At 58.9% G+C, this 14,761-nt stretch overlaps 1 protein-coding gene across 4 annotated transcripts; it reads right to left on the reverse strand.

Annotated features, from left to right (window-relative positions):
- Nucleotides 1-2,781: 2,781 nt before the first annotated feature.
- AOC1 (amine oxidase copper containing 1) lies at nucleotides 2,782-12,987 on the reverse strand. 4 transcript variants are annotated; one of them, XM_054991647.1, is made up of 5 exons: nucleotides 12,867-12,987; nucleotides 8,946-10,499; nucleotides 6,077-6,365; nucleotides 4,839-4,971; nucleotides 2,782-4,709 (listed from the first exon to the last, which is right to left on the reverse strand). In XM_054991647.1, the coding sequence occupies exons 2-5, from the start codon at nucleotides 10,480-10,482 to the stop codon at nucleotides 4,434-4,436; spliced, it is 2,235 nt and encodes a 744-aa protein (XP_054847622.1). In that variant the 5' UTR covers nucleotides 10,483-10,499; nucleotides 12,867-12,987; the 3' UTR covers nucleotides 2,782-4,433. The 4 variants fall into 4 exon arrangements, with proteins under 4 accessions (XP_054847622.1, XP_054847620.1, XP_054847619.1 ...); XM_054991645.1 differs by having other exon boundaries at nucleotides 8,946-10,496; nucleotides 12,867-12,905; XM_054991644.1 differs by lacking the exon at nucleotides 12,867-12,987 and adding an exon at nucleotides 12,305-12,314.
- Between the last annotated feature and the right edge of the window lie 1,774 nt (nucleotides 12,988-14,761).

Here is a 14,761-nt window from a genome sequence, read left to right on the forward strand (position 1 = left end):
CTCCTTCCCTGGCCGCCGGCTTCTCTCTGTTGTGTGTTCGCACTCGGAGGGCTTCTTCTTCTGAGTCTGTGAGCAAGACTCCAGTCCAGGCTCTGTGTGTGTCGGTGTTCCCCACCCTCCACCTTCCCGCGTGTGCTTGGCTCTGCCTCCTGTGGCGGCTATTTTGAAATGGAGCCCACCCCCCTGCCTTGAAATCCCAAAGGTGCCCGGAGGCCCAAAAGGGTTAGGGACTCCTGGACTAAAGGGAATGAGGGTTGGCCTAGGTAGCCCTCGAGCCAGTTTGTTTAAAAACAGCACGTGTGGTTTGGCCCTGACAGTTATTGCCGGTCCACCTTTATTCCCGGGCGGGGGGGGGGGCGGGGGGTCAGATGGAGAAAAGCAGCTCCGAGGAGCCTGATCCCACGCCCAGTCTCTCTGCTTCCAGTCCGCCGCACGGAATTGCACAGCAGCTCACGTGGCACTGGGCCCTCGCACAGAGCGGGAGAGATTTTTTAACTTTAGGGCAATAAAATCCTGCCTTGTGCTTCCTGTGCCGCAAGAGATGCTTTCCAGTCAGACGGCTGCACTGCTGGGGGAAGGGTGTTCTCCAAGCGAGCGAGTGAGCCACAGCCCTCGCCGTCCTGTCCTCCCAGACCCTTCACAGCCCCTCCGAGCCCTGCTGAAGCTCCGCCTTCTGCCCTCTCGGCAGCTGGTCTCTGGGCTCCCCCCAGCCTTCCTCTGCAGCAGTGCAGCCCACGGAAGGGGCCGTGTTGCCGAGGTGCTGAATTGGGTCTCTGGAAGCTGACATGGCTCAGTCTGGGCTGGGGAGCCTTGCTCCAGGACTGCACAGCCTACGTTTACTTTAGATTTTGTCTTTCCCCCCCAAAATCTGTGATCCTGGGGAGGTGCGGAGGGGGGGGGGAGTTCAAAGGGTCACACACAGATGGAGACGCACACGTGAAGGGTTTTGATTCACCTTTATGGTGGAGGACACCGCGCAGTTTAAAAAGATCTGGACTGAAGACCACGGTTGGTCCCTCCAGTGTAATTTTTGGAACCTGAACCCGGCTTCCGGCCCAGGAGTGCCCTGGAGATGCCCCTGCCGGCAAGCCCCACCTTCCATCTTCCTGGGGCTTCCGTCGTGGGGGGGGGGACTTGCAGAGCCACGTGGCTGTCCTCCGTGGCTGTACCCCTTCCTCGTGGCCTTTGACCTGTGGGTGCCACAGGGACCCCTTGAGTCTCCCATCTTTATGAAGTCACGTGGGGCAAGCTGACGACCCCCAGCGCTCCCCTTTCGCGGAGGCAGCAGAAACCCTGAGCCGGCGGCCATTCCTGGAAGTCCGGATGTGGCCAAGCAGGAGGAAACGTCTTCCAGGCCAGGAGGTGGGGCCACCTTGAGGGTCATAGGGAAAGCTGCCCAAGGGGCCCTTGGGTGGGCCACGCACTTGGCTGGCTCCTGGGGCCCCTGCCTCCTGCTCTGGGGACGGTGCTAGGGGGTGCTTGGCTGTGAACAAGGAGTGGGGCAAGCGGCAACTGCCACCGTGGCAGTGCTGCGGGACCGGAGTACTGCCAGGGCTGATGCTCGGCCACTCACACGGATCACCTCACAGGGTGGGTTGCAGAGAAAAGCACGGCATGGGCTCACCAGTGCCCCAGGGCCTGGAATGCAGGGTCCAGGCTCAGCTGGGGCGCAGGTTCCTTGGCTGGTTCTGTCCAGAAGAGCTGTGCTTTGCTCACTTTGTTCTCACAGACAGTGCAGTGGACCTCGGGGGTCACCTGGGGGCCCGTCCAAGGCCCTTCCTGAGCCCACAGGAGGCAGTGCGCCGTCCGTGCGTGGTCGGCCTCACTTTGCAGGCATCTTTGGGGGGGGTGGGAGGGGTCTCTGGGCAGCACATCTTGGGAAGATTGAGCTGGTGGATTATTTGGGAGGGGAACGTGACCTCAGCCCCTGAGGATCGGGGGTGGGATTATGACAAGCCTTCACGTCTGCCTTCCAGACAGACAACTTGCTTGAAAATATGACTCTGAATCCCACAGGTGAGTCACGAATGGGTTATATTTGCACGTGAAGAAACGGGTGTTTCTGAGGGGCCCCGCTTTGGTCCTCAGTGGTGCCAGCGTGCCTCTCTGGCGTGGGCGAGGAACGGAGGCACCCGCCTTTCATTTAAAAACTCACACGTCTGCTGCAGGCTCAGAGCCCAGACTGGCAGCCAGCCGGGAGGGGGAGGGGGAGGGTCAGAGGAGTGGCATTTGCACCCCAGGCAGGGCCCCTGCTCTCTGTACCCTTCGCACCTGCTTAACTTGGGCCCTGGGGCTTTGGAGCTGCCGTGCTGTGTCCTAAGCCAGGCTTAGCTGTCGGACAACTGCCGGAGAGTCCGGAGAAAGGAACAACTGGAGACAGTGTGGAAACTCCAGACAGAGCGTGAAGTGGAGCTGTGCGGGTTTCCGAACAGGGCTGCAGAGGGCGCTTGGCCCAGGCTCTCATTCAGGACTCCTCATGATGGTGAAACTGCGCATTACTGTTTCCAGGCCCACCCCAGGGTGGCCCTTGGCCTCCTATCAAACCACATCTCTGCTGGGAGTTTCTTGATGCAATTGAGTCTCGGGGGGGGGGGCAGTATGGATTGGAGCCACATTGGATGGTGAGAGAGGGCTGAAGCCCTCCCCCAGAACCATTTTCCTGACCAGAAACGGCCTCGGAGAGGTGCTATTTGCCTTTAAGGGAGGGGGGGATTTTTGCCTACTGATCAGCTATGCTCAAGCTCCTGGACAGAAAGGCAGAACATTAATGTGTGGAAAAAATCAAAGCATTATTTTGTATTTCCAACCATTGCGTATAATAATTAAGAGGCATTTAAGAACGCTGACACCTCATTAATTTAATGCGGAGTTATATGCAACTCATTTGTGCAACAGACCGCAATTTGGGGTAGCAACATGCCGTTGCCTGGGTTCAGGACACATTCATTCCCCACCCCACCCAAATAAGCCCTTTTGAAACATTGCTGGTGCGTTTTGCTGAAAGATGAGGCACCCTGGCCTCCTGCGTACAGCTTTATGACCAATAGAATGCATTACGCTGCATTCTTACTTGCCGTCTTCATCTTAAGTCTCACACCAGCCCTGTAAGGTAGGTTGATAGATTCTGGCTTCGCAGAGCGACAGCTGAGCCTGACCCCATGATGAGGATAATACCTTAAGGAAACGGGGATGGGAGCCCACATCGGAAAGGGGCATTGAACCCAGCACCCCCCATCAAACGATTTAACGGATAAAAAGGAGCATGGGGAGGGGTGGGGGTGCAGGTTTTAGGCCAAATGCAGGACGGAGGCAAAGAACACTTGGAGCCACATTCACAGAAGTACCTTCCAGGAACAACCGGCAGCCCTGCACAAACAGACCTCCCGTCCATCGAGCCCAGCAGAGTCCAGCTCGATGGCCTCAGGGGAGCCCCCCTTCCATCCCACGGGGCAGCCAGTGCTTCAGCACGTGGCTGATTGTGGTTGATGGACCCTCCTCCACCCTGCATTGGTCTAAGTGTCCTCAGCCGACAGAGTTCCATGTGTTAAATTTGTGTCTTGTGAGGACTCACTTCCTTGTGCCTGCTGGGAATCTACTGCTGCTCATTGGCTTCAGCAACCCGGTGGTCTAGGAAGAGCAGCTGTGAGGGAGCGAGAGAAGATCCCGAAAGATGATAAAAGACCTCTGTCTGGGAACCAAGATCAGGATAATCCAAACTAGGGTATTCCCCGTTACTATGTACGGATGTGAAAGTTGGATGGTAAAGAAAGCCGACAGGAAGAAAATTGATTCATTTGAAATGTGGTGCTGGAGGAGAGTTTTGCGGATACCACGGACAGCCAAAAAGACAAATAAGTGGGTCCTAGATCAAATCACATTAATTCCCCCAGAAGCTAAAATAACAAAACTGAGGCGATCATACTTTGGTCCCATCCTGAGAAGACAAGATTCTCTGGAAAAGCCAGTAATGCTGGGAAAAGTGGAAGGCAGCGGGAAAAGAGGAAGACCCAAAATGAGAGGGGCTGGACTCAGTAAAAGAAGCCACGCCCTCCAGTTTGCAGGATCTGAGCGAGTCTGTTAACGATAGGGCGTTTGGGAGGCCTTTCATTCATAGGATCGCCATAGGTCGGAGGTGACTTGACAGCACATTACACACAAATAGACTTTATTGTGTAAAGTCTGCCAAAGTAGCCTCAAATATGGTTTAAGAAATTGGCTGTGCCCAATAGCATTGCTCGGGTTGCCTGTCAGCTGATCTGCCTCTCTTGTGGCAAGGGGAAATTCTACCTGCAGCGGAAGCGTTCGAGCTGTGCTGGGTGTCTTGCACACGCAATTGTCAGTGCTGTTGCTGGTCTCTGAGCTTTGCCCAGCCCCGGAAACTGGGCCTGCCCCACAGGTAGGTGTTGGGCCCCCCCGCTTTTGCTGAGAAGGAGCTACACCTGGGAGTATGTGCCGTCATAGCTGAAGGGCCTGTCTGAAATGCAGCTCCTAGGGCGGTCTGGTGTCCAGCGCTGAACGGTCACCTTGTTGACGGCAGACTTGTTGGGACGGACAATGACGGTCCGGCGGGATGCCACGGAGGGGTCCTCGTCAAAGAAGTTGAAGGGGCGCAGGAAGAAGCCCACTGCGTTGCCAGGCGTGGAGGTGTTGGGGACGTCCTCTGAGTGTGGGATGTGAAGGAAGCCCACCGTCACCCAGGCCACCAGGTCCTGCAGGAAGAATCCTCTGGGTAGGCAGGCAGCAGCCACACACACACACACACACACACCCTGAATCCTCGCCAGCCGCCCACCTCCCTTGGAAGGTCCTCACACAGCGAACCCCCCCCCCCCCCTTACCTGGGTGTCAAGACTCTCGTCATCCTGGAGGAAGTTCTCGAAGGCCACAGTGGGCTGCCAGGGGTTGTTCTGGATGTAGATGCTGCTGCTGGTGTCCTCCTTCTCGTGGTGCCGAGTCACTGCTAAGTGGTACCTGCCGAGGGGGGGGGGTGCAGCACCTCAGCACCCAGGACTGCAGAAGGGGCACAGGCACCCCCTCCCCTGGGCACAAGGAGCAGCCCCCCCAGCTTGCCAGAGTATGGGAGCCAGATGCCTCTTGCTTAGGGCAACTCTGCAATGAGACCCATGTGGCAAGGAGCAGCCTGTGCTGGGCTAACTGGGGAACGCCCCTCTGGAGTTCATTCCCGCTGCTCAGGAAGACGGAGAGGGCTTCAGGGAGCCAGAGCGGATCCTGACTCGGGACAAGGCAGTCCACTCTCAGGAGGAGGGAGGGAGGGGGCTCCGAGGCCACCCTGAGGCGTAACATAGCCCGTCCTGGCCTCTCCCGCAAAGACCAGTCTTCCAGACCTCACCCCCCCCCCCAAGCAGCTGAGCGGCAGAAGGAAGACTAGAGCTGCTGCTCCAGGGCTTTGCTGCCCTCTGAGAGGTCTCAGGGGCGGCCTCATCTGTGGTGACCCCACTCCACAGAAGCTCTGACCTAGAGGCAGCTAGTTCCCTCCCTCGTGCCTGGCCCGGGCGAGGAGATTCATTGTGCAGGGGCTCCCATGGTGCTGAGGGTGGCTGCGTCATCTCCAGTGGCGTGGACGCTGGCTGCAGGGCTGCTTGCAAGTTGTATTCAGGGCCAGGAGTGGGCAGGAAGGAGGAGGAGGCAGCGCTGGCCACAAAGGACCCCCAGCACCATGGGGAAGCCAGGGGGGTGGGGGAGGCTTCTGGTGGTGGCAGGCAAAGGGAGCCTTTAAAAAGGTCCCCACCCCCGGCCTGCTTCAGCACTAGGGTCCCCCCTTCTGCAGCTTAGGGAAGAGCTTGAAGGAGTTGGGCTGGCTGTGACCTTTGGAAAGGAACGCCCCAGGCATCTTGGCAGGTTTGGCTTTGGCATTGCCCTCACTGCCCTGAGGGCAGCCTCCAGCCTCCAAGGCATCTGACCCTTAAGGTTGCCAGCTGCAGGCCAGAGAATCTGCACCAAGGGCTGACCTCACGAAGAGCCGTATCGGGGAGGGGGGGGGGTCCCTTCCTCAGCATGGAGCGACAGGGTCCTGCCGGGGTCAGGCTCCGCGGCCTCCAGGCCCCGCTTGGCTTACCTGGTCCAGGAGACCCCTCTCTCCTCCTTCCAGTTGCGTGGCAGGATGCGGTGGCCGTGGGAGTTGGGCTGGATGCGGTAACTGCGCTGGTGGCCCCAGCAGTTGTTCTTCGTGGGGTTGGAGAAAAGGAGGTAACGAGGCAGCGGCTTGCCAAAGGGAAAGGCTGCCTGGCGCTCCCGGAGGCGCGGCTGCCGCTCCAGGAAAGGCTGCACCAGGCGCTCGCTGGCCTTCCAAGGAACGGGCAGGTCTTCAAAACTGAGGTCCAAGGTCTCAAAGCTATTCCCAGTGCCTGTGGAAAGGGGGCGGGGGTCAGAAGAGCTGGACTGGGAGCACCAAAGAGGGGCCAGCCCCTCCAGGGGGAATGAGCAAGGGAACTCCTGTAGGCAGGAGGTGAGGAAGTCTCTGCAGTCGCCGGCCCCAAAAGAGGGCCGCAGGGCTGCTGAGTGGATCGGCCCGTTTCCATCCTGCCCCTCCTCTGAGACGTTCAGGGGCATCGATGGGCCTTCCCTTTGCTATACGGGAGGAGGACGTGCATGGGCGCGGCATCTGCCATGTGCCACGCCCCCTTCTGAGCTCATCTGCTCCGCAATTAAAAAAGCCTTGAGGGGGTGCGCAACAGCAGCTGAAGAGGGGGACCCCCCCCCTTTGGAGGAAGCTGCAGAACCTCCTTCCTCCGGGGCGGTGGAGGGGCATTTGGCAGGGCACTGAGGAAGGGGCAGCTTGTCTGCAGGGCAGAGGCCGGGTCTGGAAGGGCCCGGGCGCCCCCTCCTGCCTTCTGATTCTATAATCCTCCCAGGAGGGGCTGCACCACCCAAAGCCCAGCTCTCCCTGCAGCCTGGCCCTGGTCATGGGCAAGCCCCCAAATCCTGCACTGCTGCTCTTGAGCATGTCTATCCCCCCCCCCTCCAGAAAGTGCTGGCCACAGGGCTCGGGGGTGGAGCGTCCAGCCTAGGTGAAAAGGTGTGGCTTGTAGCCCCAGCACTTCTCAGCCAGAGGAGGAGGCACGGCTGACCACTAGAGCTGTGTGAGGAGGAATGAGAAGTGAGCCTGGTGCCTCTCGGCATTGCTCCCCCCCCCCACCTCTGCACTTCTGCCTTGGGGGGCTCCGGGGGCCCACGGCAGCCAGGGAGGGGGATTTGCCCCAGGACTCTTGCAGAGGGGCGGGCCTGCTCCCAGGCTTGGCTCCTGGAGGGTGGGCCGGACAGCTAGGTCTTCAGGGGCTGGAGCAGCGAGGGGGCGGGCAAGACCCCGGCATCAGCTGGGGCAGGCCAGGTACGCAGGGGAAGCCGACGGGGCGCCCGAGATCAGAGCGAGCCTCCTCCGCTGTGGAGCCTGCAGGCCGGGGCCAAGGCAGGCAAGAGGCGGCCGCAGAGTTCCCCGCTCGGAGTTGGTGAAGCAGACGAAGCAGCGCCCCGGAGGCCCAGCGAGAGAGCCCGGGGCGCTTGCCAGCAGGCCCTGGGGATGCTGCAGCTCAGGACTTTCCAAGGTGCACACTCAAGCCCCGCACCCGAAAGGAAAGCGGCGCAGGCAAACAATCCGCTCTCGGTGATTGACTGAAAGCCTCCGCTTGCGGCAGAATACCACGTGCGCACGCACGCATGCGCGCACACAGAAGGATCTGTCGGGTTTTAAAATTCCAGGAGCGAAAAGGGGAGTCGGCCAGAGGGGGAGAATGGCCGGATTCTGGTCGGTTTTGTGCCCCTTGGGACGGCATCAGAGGCAGACAGCGCCTGTGTGACCTCCATGCAGCCCAAGCGAACCTCTCCCTCCCATCTCACGAGGGGACCCCCCTCCCAGAAGACAAGTCCCGGGGGGAGGGTCGCTGACCTCCAGGCGGGGGGGGGGGGTCTGGTGATCTTCCAGAACTGCAAGGGAGCTCCACACTACAGAGACGAGCTCTCCTTGGAGAAAACAGCTGCTTTGGAGGGTGGGGTCCATGGTATCACGCCCAGTGAAGTCCCCCCTCCCCAAATCCTGCCTCCCCCAGGCCCCGCCCCCATATCTCCAGGAGTTTCTCAGCCCAGAGCTGGCAAGCCTAGTGGAGGTGCCTTTGGCGGGGGCAACGGGGCATGGGGCGGCCTGTTTCCAGGGGAGGGCAGAGGTCTGGAGGGGCACCATCCAAGCTCCTCCTCCTGGGCTCCCTCCCCTCCCTAAAGTCTGCCTTCCCCAGACCCCCCCACCCCCCAATCTCCCGGAATTTCCCAAACTGGAGTCAGCAACCCCACGAGGCCTTGTATGTTAAAAGACTTAAACAATGATCATAAACACAGCAGTCTCAGAGCATGTTCAGAGTGTTTTCCCCTGACCACAATGCCATCACTGCCGTTGCCTGGCGGGGCTCACAGCACAGGGCCAGCCCCCCCACCCCACCCTTTGGGGAGAAGCACTCCCTGCCCGTGGGACCCAGAGGGGGGCTTGGCTGTGGAAGACTCACCCCCTTTGGCCTGGAAACCTGCCTTTCCTGGGACATCCACTTTCTCTGGGGGCGCTGGGAGGATAAGGCCAGGCGCACCCTGCTACTTGGCCTTGCCCCACACACCAGTCGTAGGGCCAGTGCCACCCGCGTTGTGTCTGTGAGCAGCTGAGCACCACAGTCCCACCTCACCAGACTGCATCATGTAAGATGTAATTTTATAGTTCCTAGAGAAGGGATGGTCTTGGGCTTATAGAAAAGTCCTAGTAAAACAGAAACTGAGAAAGGGGACGGAATTTCAGCAGAGGAAATTCCTTAATGCCTCCTCATCTAGAGCACACAGTGGAAGGTTTGGCTTAGGCTCCTAAGGGATCTTGCCACTCAAAAAGGTGAGCCTAAGTGCCCTTTGCAATTCTTTGCAAGCCCCAGCCCCGGTTTCCGGAAACGGAGACCCACCTGCAATATCCAAGTCGACCTTGTAGTGTACCAGGTGGGTATGCATGTTGCCCAGCACGTGGGCCTGGATACGGCTGCCATATCGGATGCCCTCGGGTGTGTAGAAGGAGGCGTGGACATAGCCAGTGGCGTGGACCTTGGTCTCCAGCACACCATTGGGGAAAAGCAAGAAGTCCCAGATGTAGTCATAGTTATACACAGTGGAAGTGGTGCGCAGCACAAGCGCATGACCCTCCAGGCCGCCATAGAAGTTGGAACCACCATGGAAGTTGCTGTCAAAATGGCGCCTCATGGGCACCCCAGTGGGCATCTCAAAGACGCAGATGGCACGAGGGTAGCGGACAGGCCCGTCGACATCATACATGTGATAGGCATCCAGGAAGGTGGCCACCTCCGGGCAGTCGACTCCAGGAGCCAGCTCATGGGTGACGGAGCCCATCCCCCACCCAACATCAATGTATTTCGTCTGCATGGCAGCTGGCGTGATCCCGCCGTAGAATGCGACGGCCTCCTGCACACTCAGTTCGTAGGCAATGCGCTCGCCATTGAAGCGCACGTCGAACAGCTGCAGACCAGTGGAGGAGCGCAACCGGAAAGCCAGGCTCCAGCCACTGTACTGGAGCAGGTTGCCACGCACGTCATAGCGATGGCCATCCGGTTCGCATATTTTGGCCCCGTGCACATCTGTAGGGGGGCCTGTGGTGAAGTTCCCACGGGGAACAAAGGTGGAGAAGAGGCTGTGCTCCGGATGCTTGGGTAGCGCCACTGTTTCCACCTGGCCCTGTGCGTATTGCTCAGCCAGCTCCTCGGGGCTGTCAAAATACTGCCCGTTGTACCAGACTTTCTGCACCTTCCAGGCGTCGGGATCCAGAGCTCTGTGATCAATCAGGAGTTCCAGACCTACGGGATGTAGAAAGAAGCCCTCCACCTCCCTCTGCAGCATAATCCATGTTTGACGCTCGCCTGGCTCCAGACCGCGGGGGGCCACATCTGTGAAGGTCAAGCACCGCCCTCCGCACTGCTCAAGCCCAAAGCCGGAGACGTCCTGCAGGAACTGCTCTAGGGGGGCCAGGGAGACCCGCAGTTGGCTGTGAAGCAGCCGGTGCTCCAGCTGCGTCATGGGCCGTGAAGCATAGGCCACGGGTTGGCCAGAACGTCGGTAAAAAGTGGGGGTAGGCAGAGGTCCCACAATGTACTCGGTGGCATTCGGCTTGGCTTCAGCACCAAAGAATACCACAGCTCGGGCCAGGCGTCTTGGGCGGGACCCACCGAAATCCAGGTAGCGTAAGGCCTGACTTTTCCTGGGGGCCTGGAGTTCCACCAGGAAGAGGCTGTTCTTGGACAGGGTACCCCTGCTGTTTGGCTGGAGCCCCAGTTCCGGGCAGTTCATTAGGAAGCTTCGGACGGCCTGCAGTTCCTCGGGAGTCAAGTCGGAGAAGATGGATGCTGCTTTCTGGGACTGGGGGAGAGAACCAGAGGCAGCCCCCAGCAGAGGGCTGAGCAAGGCAGCTGCGATGACCAGGCAGGTGGGCCGCATCTTGACTTCTGCGCCTGCTGGAGAAAGCAAGTGGGTGTCAAAGAGGGTAGGAGTGTACGGCACACCGCTGAGCCTGGGAAATGAAGCTGTAAGAGGGCTCATTTCTCTCCCTGTTGTATCTGCTCTGTGGACTTTGCCCTTGTTCTGGTCCATTTCCAGAGAGGAACAAAACAAAAAGAGCAACGGGTTTATTGTGGCCAAAGTTCTGGTGGACTAGAACCTGCATCCTTGGATGGTCAGTGTTCCTTGCTTTCATGCATTTGAACGTTGCACAGAAACGGCCAACCTGGACCTTTTCTGGCCTTTTGACTCAGCTGTTTTGAAAAGTCTCTCAAGCGAGGGCTGCAGTCCTTGAACGCCTTGGGCCACAATAAAACACTTCGCCTTTCAAATACCAGAAACTTCCTTTTGATTTGTACTTAGTTTCCCTTTTTTAGAGGTTTGGGGCCATTCAAGTGTTTGAGAACTCGGCTGGTGAGCTTGAAGTTTCTCTTCTTCCTTGCAGCTCGCTAAGGAACTGGGTTGCTTTGCAAAATGTTTTGCAGGCTCAGCTGTTAGGCACCTCCTTCCCAGCAGTACAGAGCCAAGCACAGCTCTTCTTCACAAGGCCTCTCTGCCTCTGTATGAACGAGCACCTATTGCTGAATCTCACTCGGTGGTTCAGATCTGAGTCAGGTCTCAAAGTGAGGGGAATTGTGAATGAAACCCTCCAGCCAGTTTGGTGTAGTGGTTAAGAGTGCGGGACTCTCATCTGGAGAGCCGGGTTCGATCCCCCACTCCTCCGCTTGAAGCCAGCTGGGTGGCCTTGGGCTAGTCACAGCTCTCTCAGAGCTCTCCCAGCCCCACCCACCTCACAGGGTGTTTTGTTGTGGGGATAATAACATACTTTGTAAACTGCTCTGAGTGGGCATTAAGTTGTCCTGAAGGGCGGTATATAAATCAAAAGTTGTTGTTGTTATCTATAGTTGTGAGCCGAGGTTAGGGGGGCCTTTGGAAACAGACCGGAAAGTGTTTCGGAAGCGGAAGCCCCTCTTCAGGTGGCACCCTGACCTTCCCAGCCCCCAGCAGCCTCAGCTGAGCCTCTCTGAGGTGGACCCTGGGGAGGGAGGGCAGGACTTGCCGGGGCGGGGGGGGAGGGCCTCCGCAGGTGCATGGTGCCAGGGAGCCCACCCACCGAAGCAGCCCTTTTCTCCAGGAGAACTGATCTCTACAGTCTGGAGATCAACTGCAATTCCCGCCTGCAGACTGGCCACCCTGCTCTGGGATGAGGGGAGACCTGGCCTCCTCACGAGGAGCACTCTATCGGAGCTCATGCCCCCGAAAGTCAGAATGAAAAAGCCAAACCTTCCTTCCCTTTGCTTTCACTATGCTTGTGAGGTGAGGTCAGAAAGGGAGCTGGACTAACCCAGCAAAGAGCCCCCCCCCCCGCCGCCCCAGGAAGGGAATGCCCGTCAAGCGAGTGGGGTGGCTTCTGCCTTTCATTCAAGCCCCCTTGGCCACGAATGCCCTGCCCCATATGGGGTGGGGGGTAGCTTCTGCTGGGACAGAATTGGTTCCCACCCCTTCCTTAAAGTGGGAAAGGGAATTTCTGTATTGCTTCTCCCTCCCCCCGCGCCCAATTCTGGATCTTCACAAAGCAAACAGGCGAGTTTGTTCCGTGGGACGGGAGTTCTGCAGAGCCCCATCATAAGAGAAGCACCCCCCCTCCTACCAGGAGTTCACGTTCTGATCTGAGCAAATAGTATTTTCTGTTTTTCTATAAAATAAAATTGGAAGAAAAAGAAAACACATTTTCAAAAATTATCTGCATATAAATTAGTACCTGTCTTAGTATGAGCGTTCTTCTGAGGCACGTGGGCAACCCGGCAACCCTCCGCCCTCGTTTTCTGCGTGGATCTCATAGCGAAGGGGGGAAGTTCTGCACGGGCCCCAGGAGAACCTTTGCTTTCCTCCCATGCACTTGCTGGGGGCCTCCAATATATCCCTCCCTCCCCTGAGGCATGTGAGACTCCCTCCCCCCCCCGCCTGCCTCTTGCCTAGATGGCCTTGACAAAAAGGAGGCATGTTCAAGGAAGCAGCTCAGTTAACAGTCATTAGCTATGAGAGGCAAATTGAGCCTCCAGATTCAGAGGCAGGATACCTTGGAACACACAGCAATGGGAGCAACCAGTGGGGGCATTTCCAGGGTCTCCTTAGGGAGTCTCCCTGAACGCCCTCCATGGACTATATTCCTCTGTGCCCGTCTGGGCTACCCACAGGAGCTATTCGTGTCCGGCTGTGGCACATCTGGGTGCAGCTCTGTAGCTGAGCAGGAACCCTTAGTGCCCCCCCCCTTGCCAACCGGCCCCTTTGCCCTCGGAGGAGGCCTTGCAGGGTCTACTCACTGAGCTGGCTCCTGGATGCCGCCTCCTGGGAGAGGTTCCCCTCCTGCACGGAAGACTTCTCCCGCAGGCAGCCCTTATCATGCCTGAAAAGGGGGAGAGGCCCTGGTTGCTGAAAGGGGGCCATTGGCTGCAGGAGGCAGGAGGTGGGGCCAAGTGGCAGGTGCCTGGCACAGGCCTTCTGGGTGCCAGGGAGCATGCTGCCGGGCAGAGAGACAAGGGCTGGCTACGGCTATAGCCATAGCCGGGCCTGGCTTCAGTTCAAAGACAAGTCAGACAATTTCAACCTGGAGAGCAAGAGAGTGGGGGGGGGCGGGGGGAGCACAGAGATGCTTCCCACAGCGGAGTGGGTTTCACTGTGCCCTGATTCCGTCAAGGACAGAGCAAGAAGCCAAGGGTTTCCGTGGCAGGCAGGAAGAATGGAACAGGGCGGTGGGGGTCGGAGACTCCCTTCTCCATCCAGCCCAGGAGCCATTTGAGCAGGGAAGGCACCCAATTGGTTGGCCTGCCACAAGCAAACCATGGGGTGGACTTTCTGAAGGGGCCCTTGCTTTGCATATGGAGGGCCCCCAGTTCCGTTCTTGGCCTCTCCGCCTAAAAGAATGAAGGAGGACGTGCCTTCTCGGCCTGAGCCCCTGGAGGCCATGGCTGGGCCAGCGGCCTCACCCAGGAGAAGGCAGCGTCATGGGCTCCAGCATGTGTTCACTAGGGACAGAGCGCAGGCCTGGCACGCAGGAGGTGCCCAGTCCAAGCGGCAGTGAATGTCTCTGCCTGAGCTGGAGCCGTCTCCCTTGGGCGAGGCTGGAAAGCTGCTCTTGCCAGCTCGTGCCAGTCCGAGCGGGGGGGGGGGGAGAGTATTGGGAGGTGCTATTGAGGGGCCCCTGCCCCCTGGGGGTCTGGGCTTTCCTGCTGGGACATGTTGTTCCCGTCTCCTCGAGGCGAGGCTGTTCTCGCCCTGCCCCCTCCAGCCTCCTGCCCCCATTTTATGGCCCAGCCAAGAGCAAACTCCGCTTGGCTGGCCTCTGATAACACCCTGGGGTTGGGGAGCCGCTTGCATTGCTGGGAGTGCTGCAGTGGACTTTCAGAGCAGGAGGCGCTCCCTTCCGAGAGGAGGGCTGGCCCCCTCTGTGGGGCATGCTCCTGGGATGAGCGGCCAAGCCTCAGGCATGCTCACGGCACTCCTCTGTGCTGCAGGGGGCCTTAGCCACGTCTTCCGATACCCAGGAAAGGGCCATGGTCTCCGGCCCTGAAGCGGAGCCCAACCACGTGGCTTGTCCGCAGCCGTTCCAACTGCAAATTGGTCCTTTTGCTCCACTTCATTGGGCCACAGGGCTGGCCCAGCCATTAGGCATGCTTTGGCAATCACCTGGCCCTGTGGCCACCCTCCCACCCGCCCGCCCGCAATTTTGGGGCCTGCTGCAGCACATGGAGCCCCCAGCCGCGTGGGCGGCCTATAGTGAGCGGGCTCCTCCCTCCCTCCCATCATGGGACAGGGTCAGGGATGGGGCCCTTTTCCAGGGTCTTCGTTGCGGTTGGCGGTTTTTTGCATCCTTGCAGTGCAGGCAGGGCAGGAGGGGGGGGGGGGCAGCAGCCTCCTGCAGCACCTCAGAGTGAGGGGTGGGGAGATGTTTTCCCTGCCCGAGCTCAGGACGCCAAAAGTCCTTGGGCTGCCCTTGTTGGACCAAACTCATTTCTGGAACATGCCCAGTAATATTAGCGTTCCCCCTGAGAATGCACAGAGTGCCATGTCCTCACTCTAGCCACACCCCACTAAGTGTTCAAAAGCAGCCAAGAGAAGCTGTGGAGAGAGGCAGGAAAGTGCTTCTCTGAGCTGGAAACGTTAGTCTCGAGTGTGGGCTGGGAGACTCCTCGGTGGCCGCAGGGTTTTTTAATGCCAG

Source organism: Eublepharis macularius, chromosome 11 (genome assembly GCF_028583425.1).
Source record: "Eublepharis macularius isolate TG4126 chromosome 11, MPM_Emac_v1.0, whole genome shotgun sequence".
NCBI classification, from domain to species: domain Eukaryota; kingdom Metazoa; phylum Chordata; class Lepidosauria; order Squamata; family Eublepharidae; genus Eublepharis; species Eublepharis macularius.

Excerpts from the sequence above, each read along its gene's own strand:
- AOC1 (XM_054991647.1), bottom strand. The coding sequence starts at position 10,482 with ATGCGGCCCACCTGCCTGGTCATCGCAGCTGCCTTGCTCAGCCCTCTG. Across the intron at positions 6,366-8,945 it reads GGTCGACTTGGATATTGCAG|GCACTGGGAATAGCTTTGAG; the intron begins GTGGGTCTCCGT and ends CCCTTTCCACAG. Across the intron at positions 4,972-6,076 it reads AGAGGGGTCTCCTGGACCAG|GTACCACTTAGCAGTGACTC; the intron begins GTAAGCCAAGCG and ends CCCCCTCGGCAG.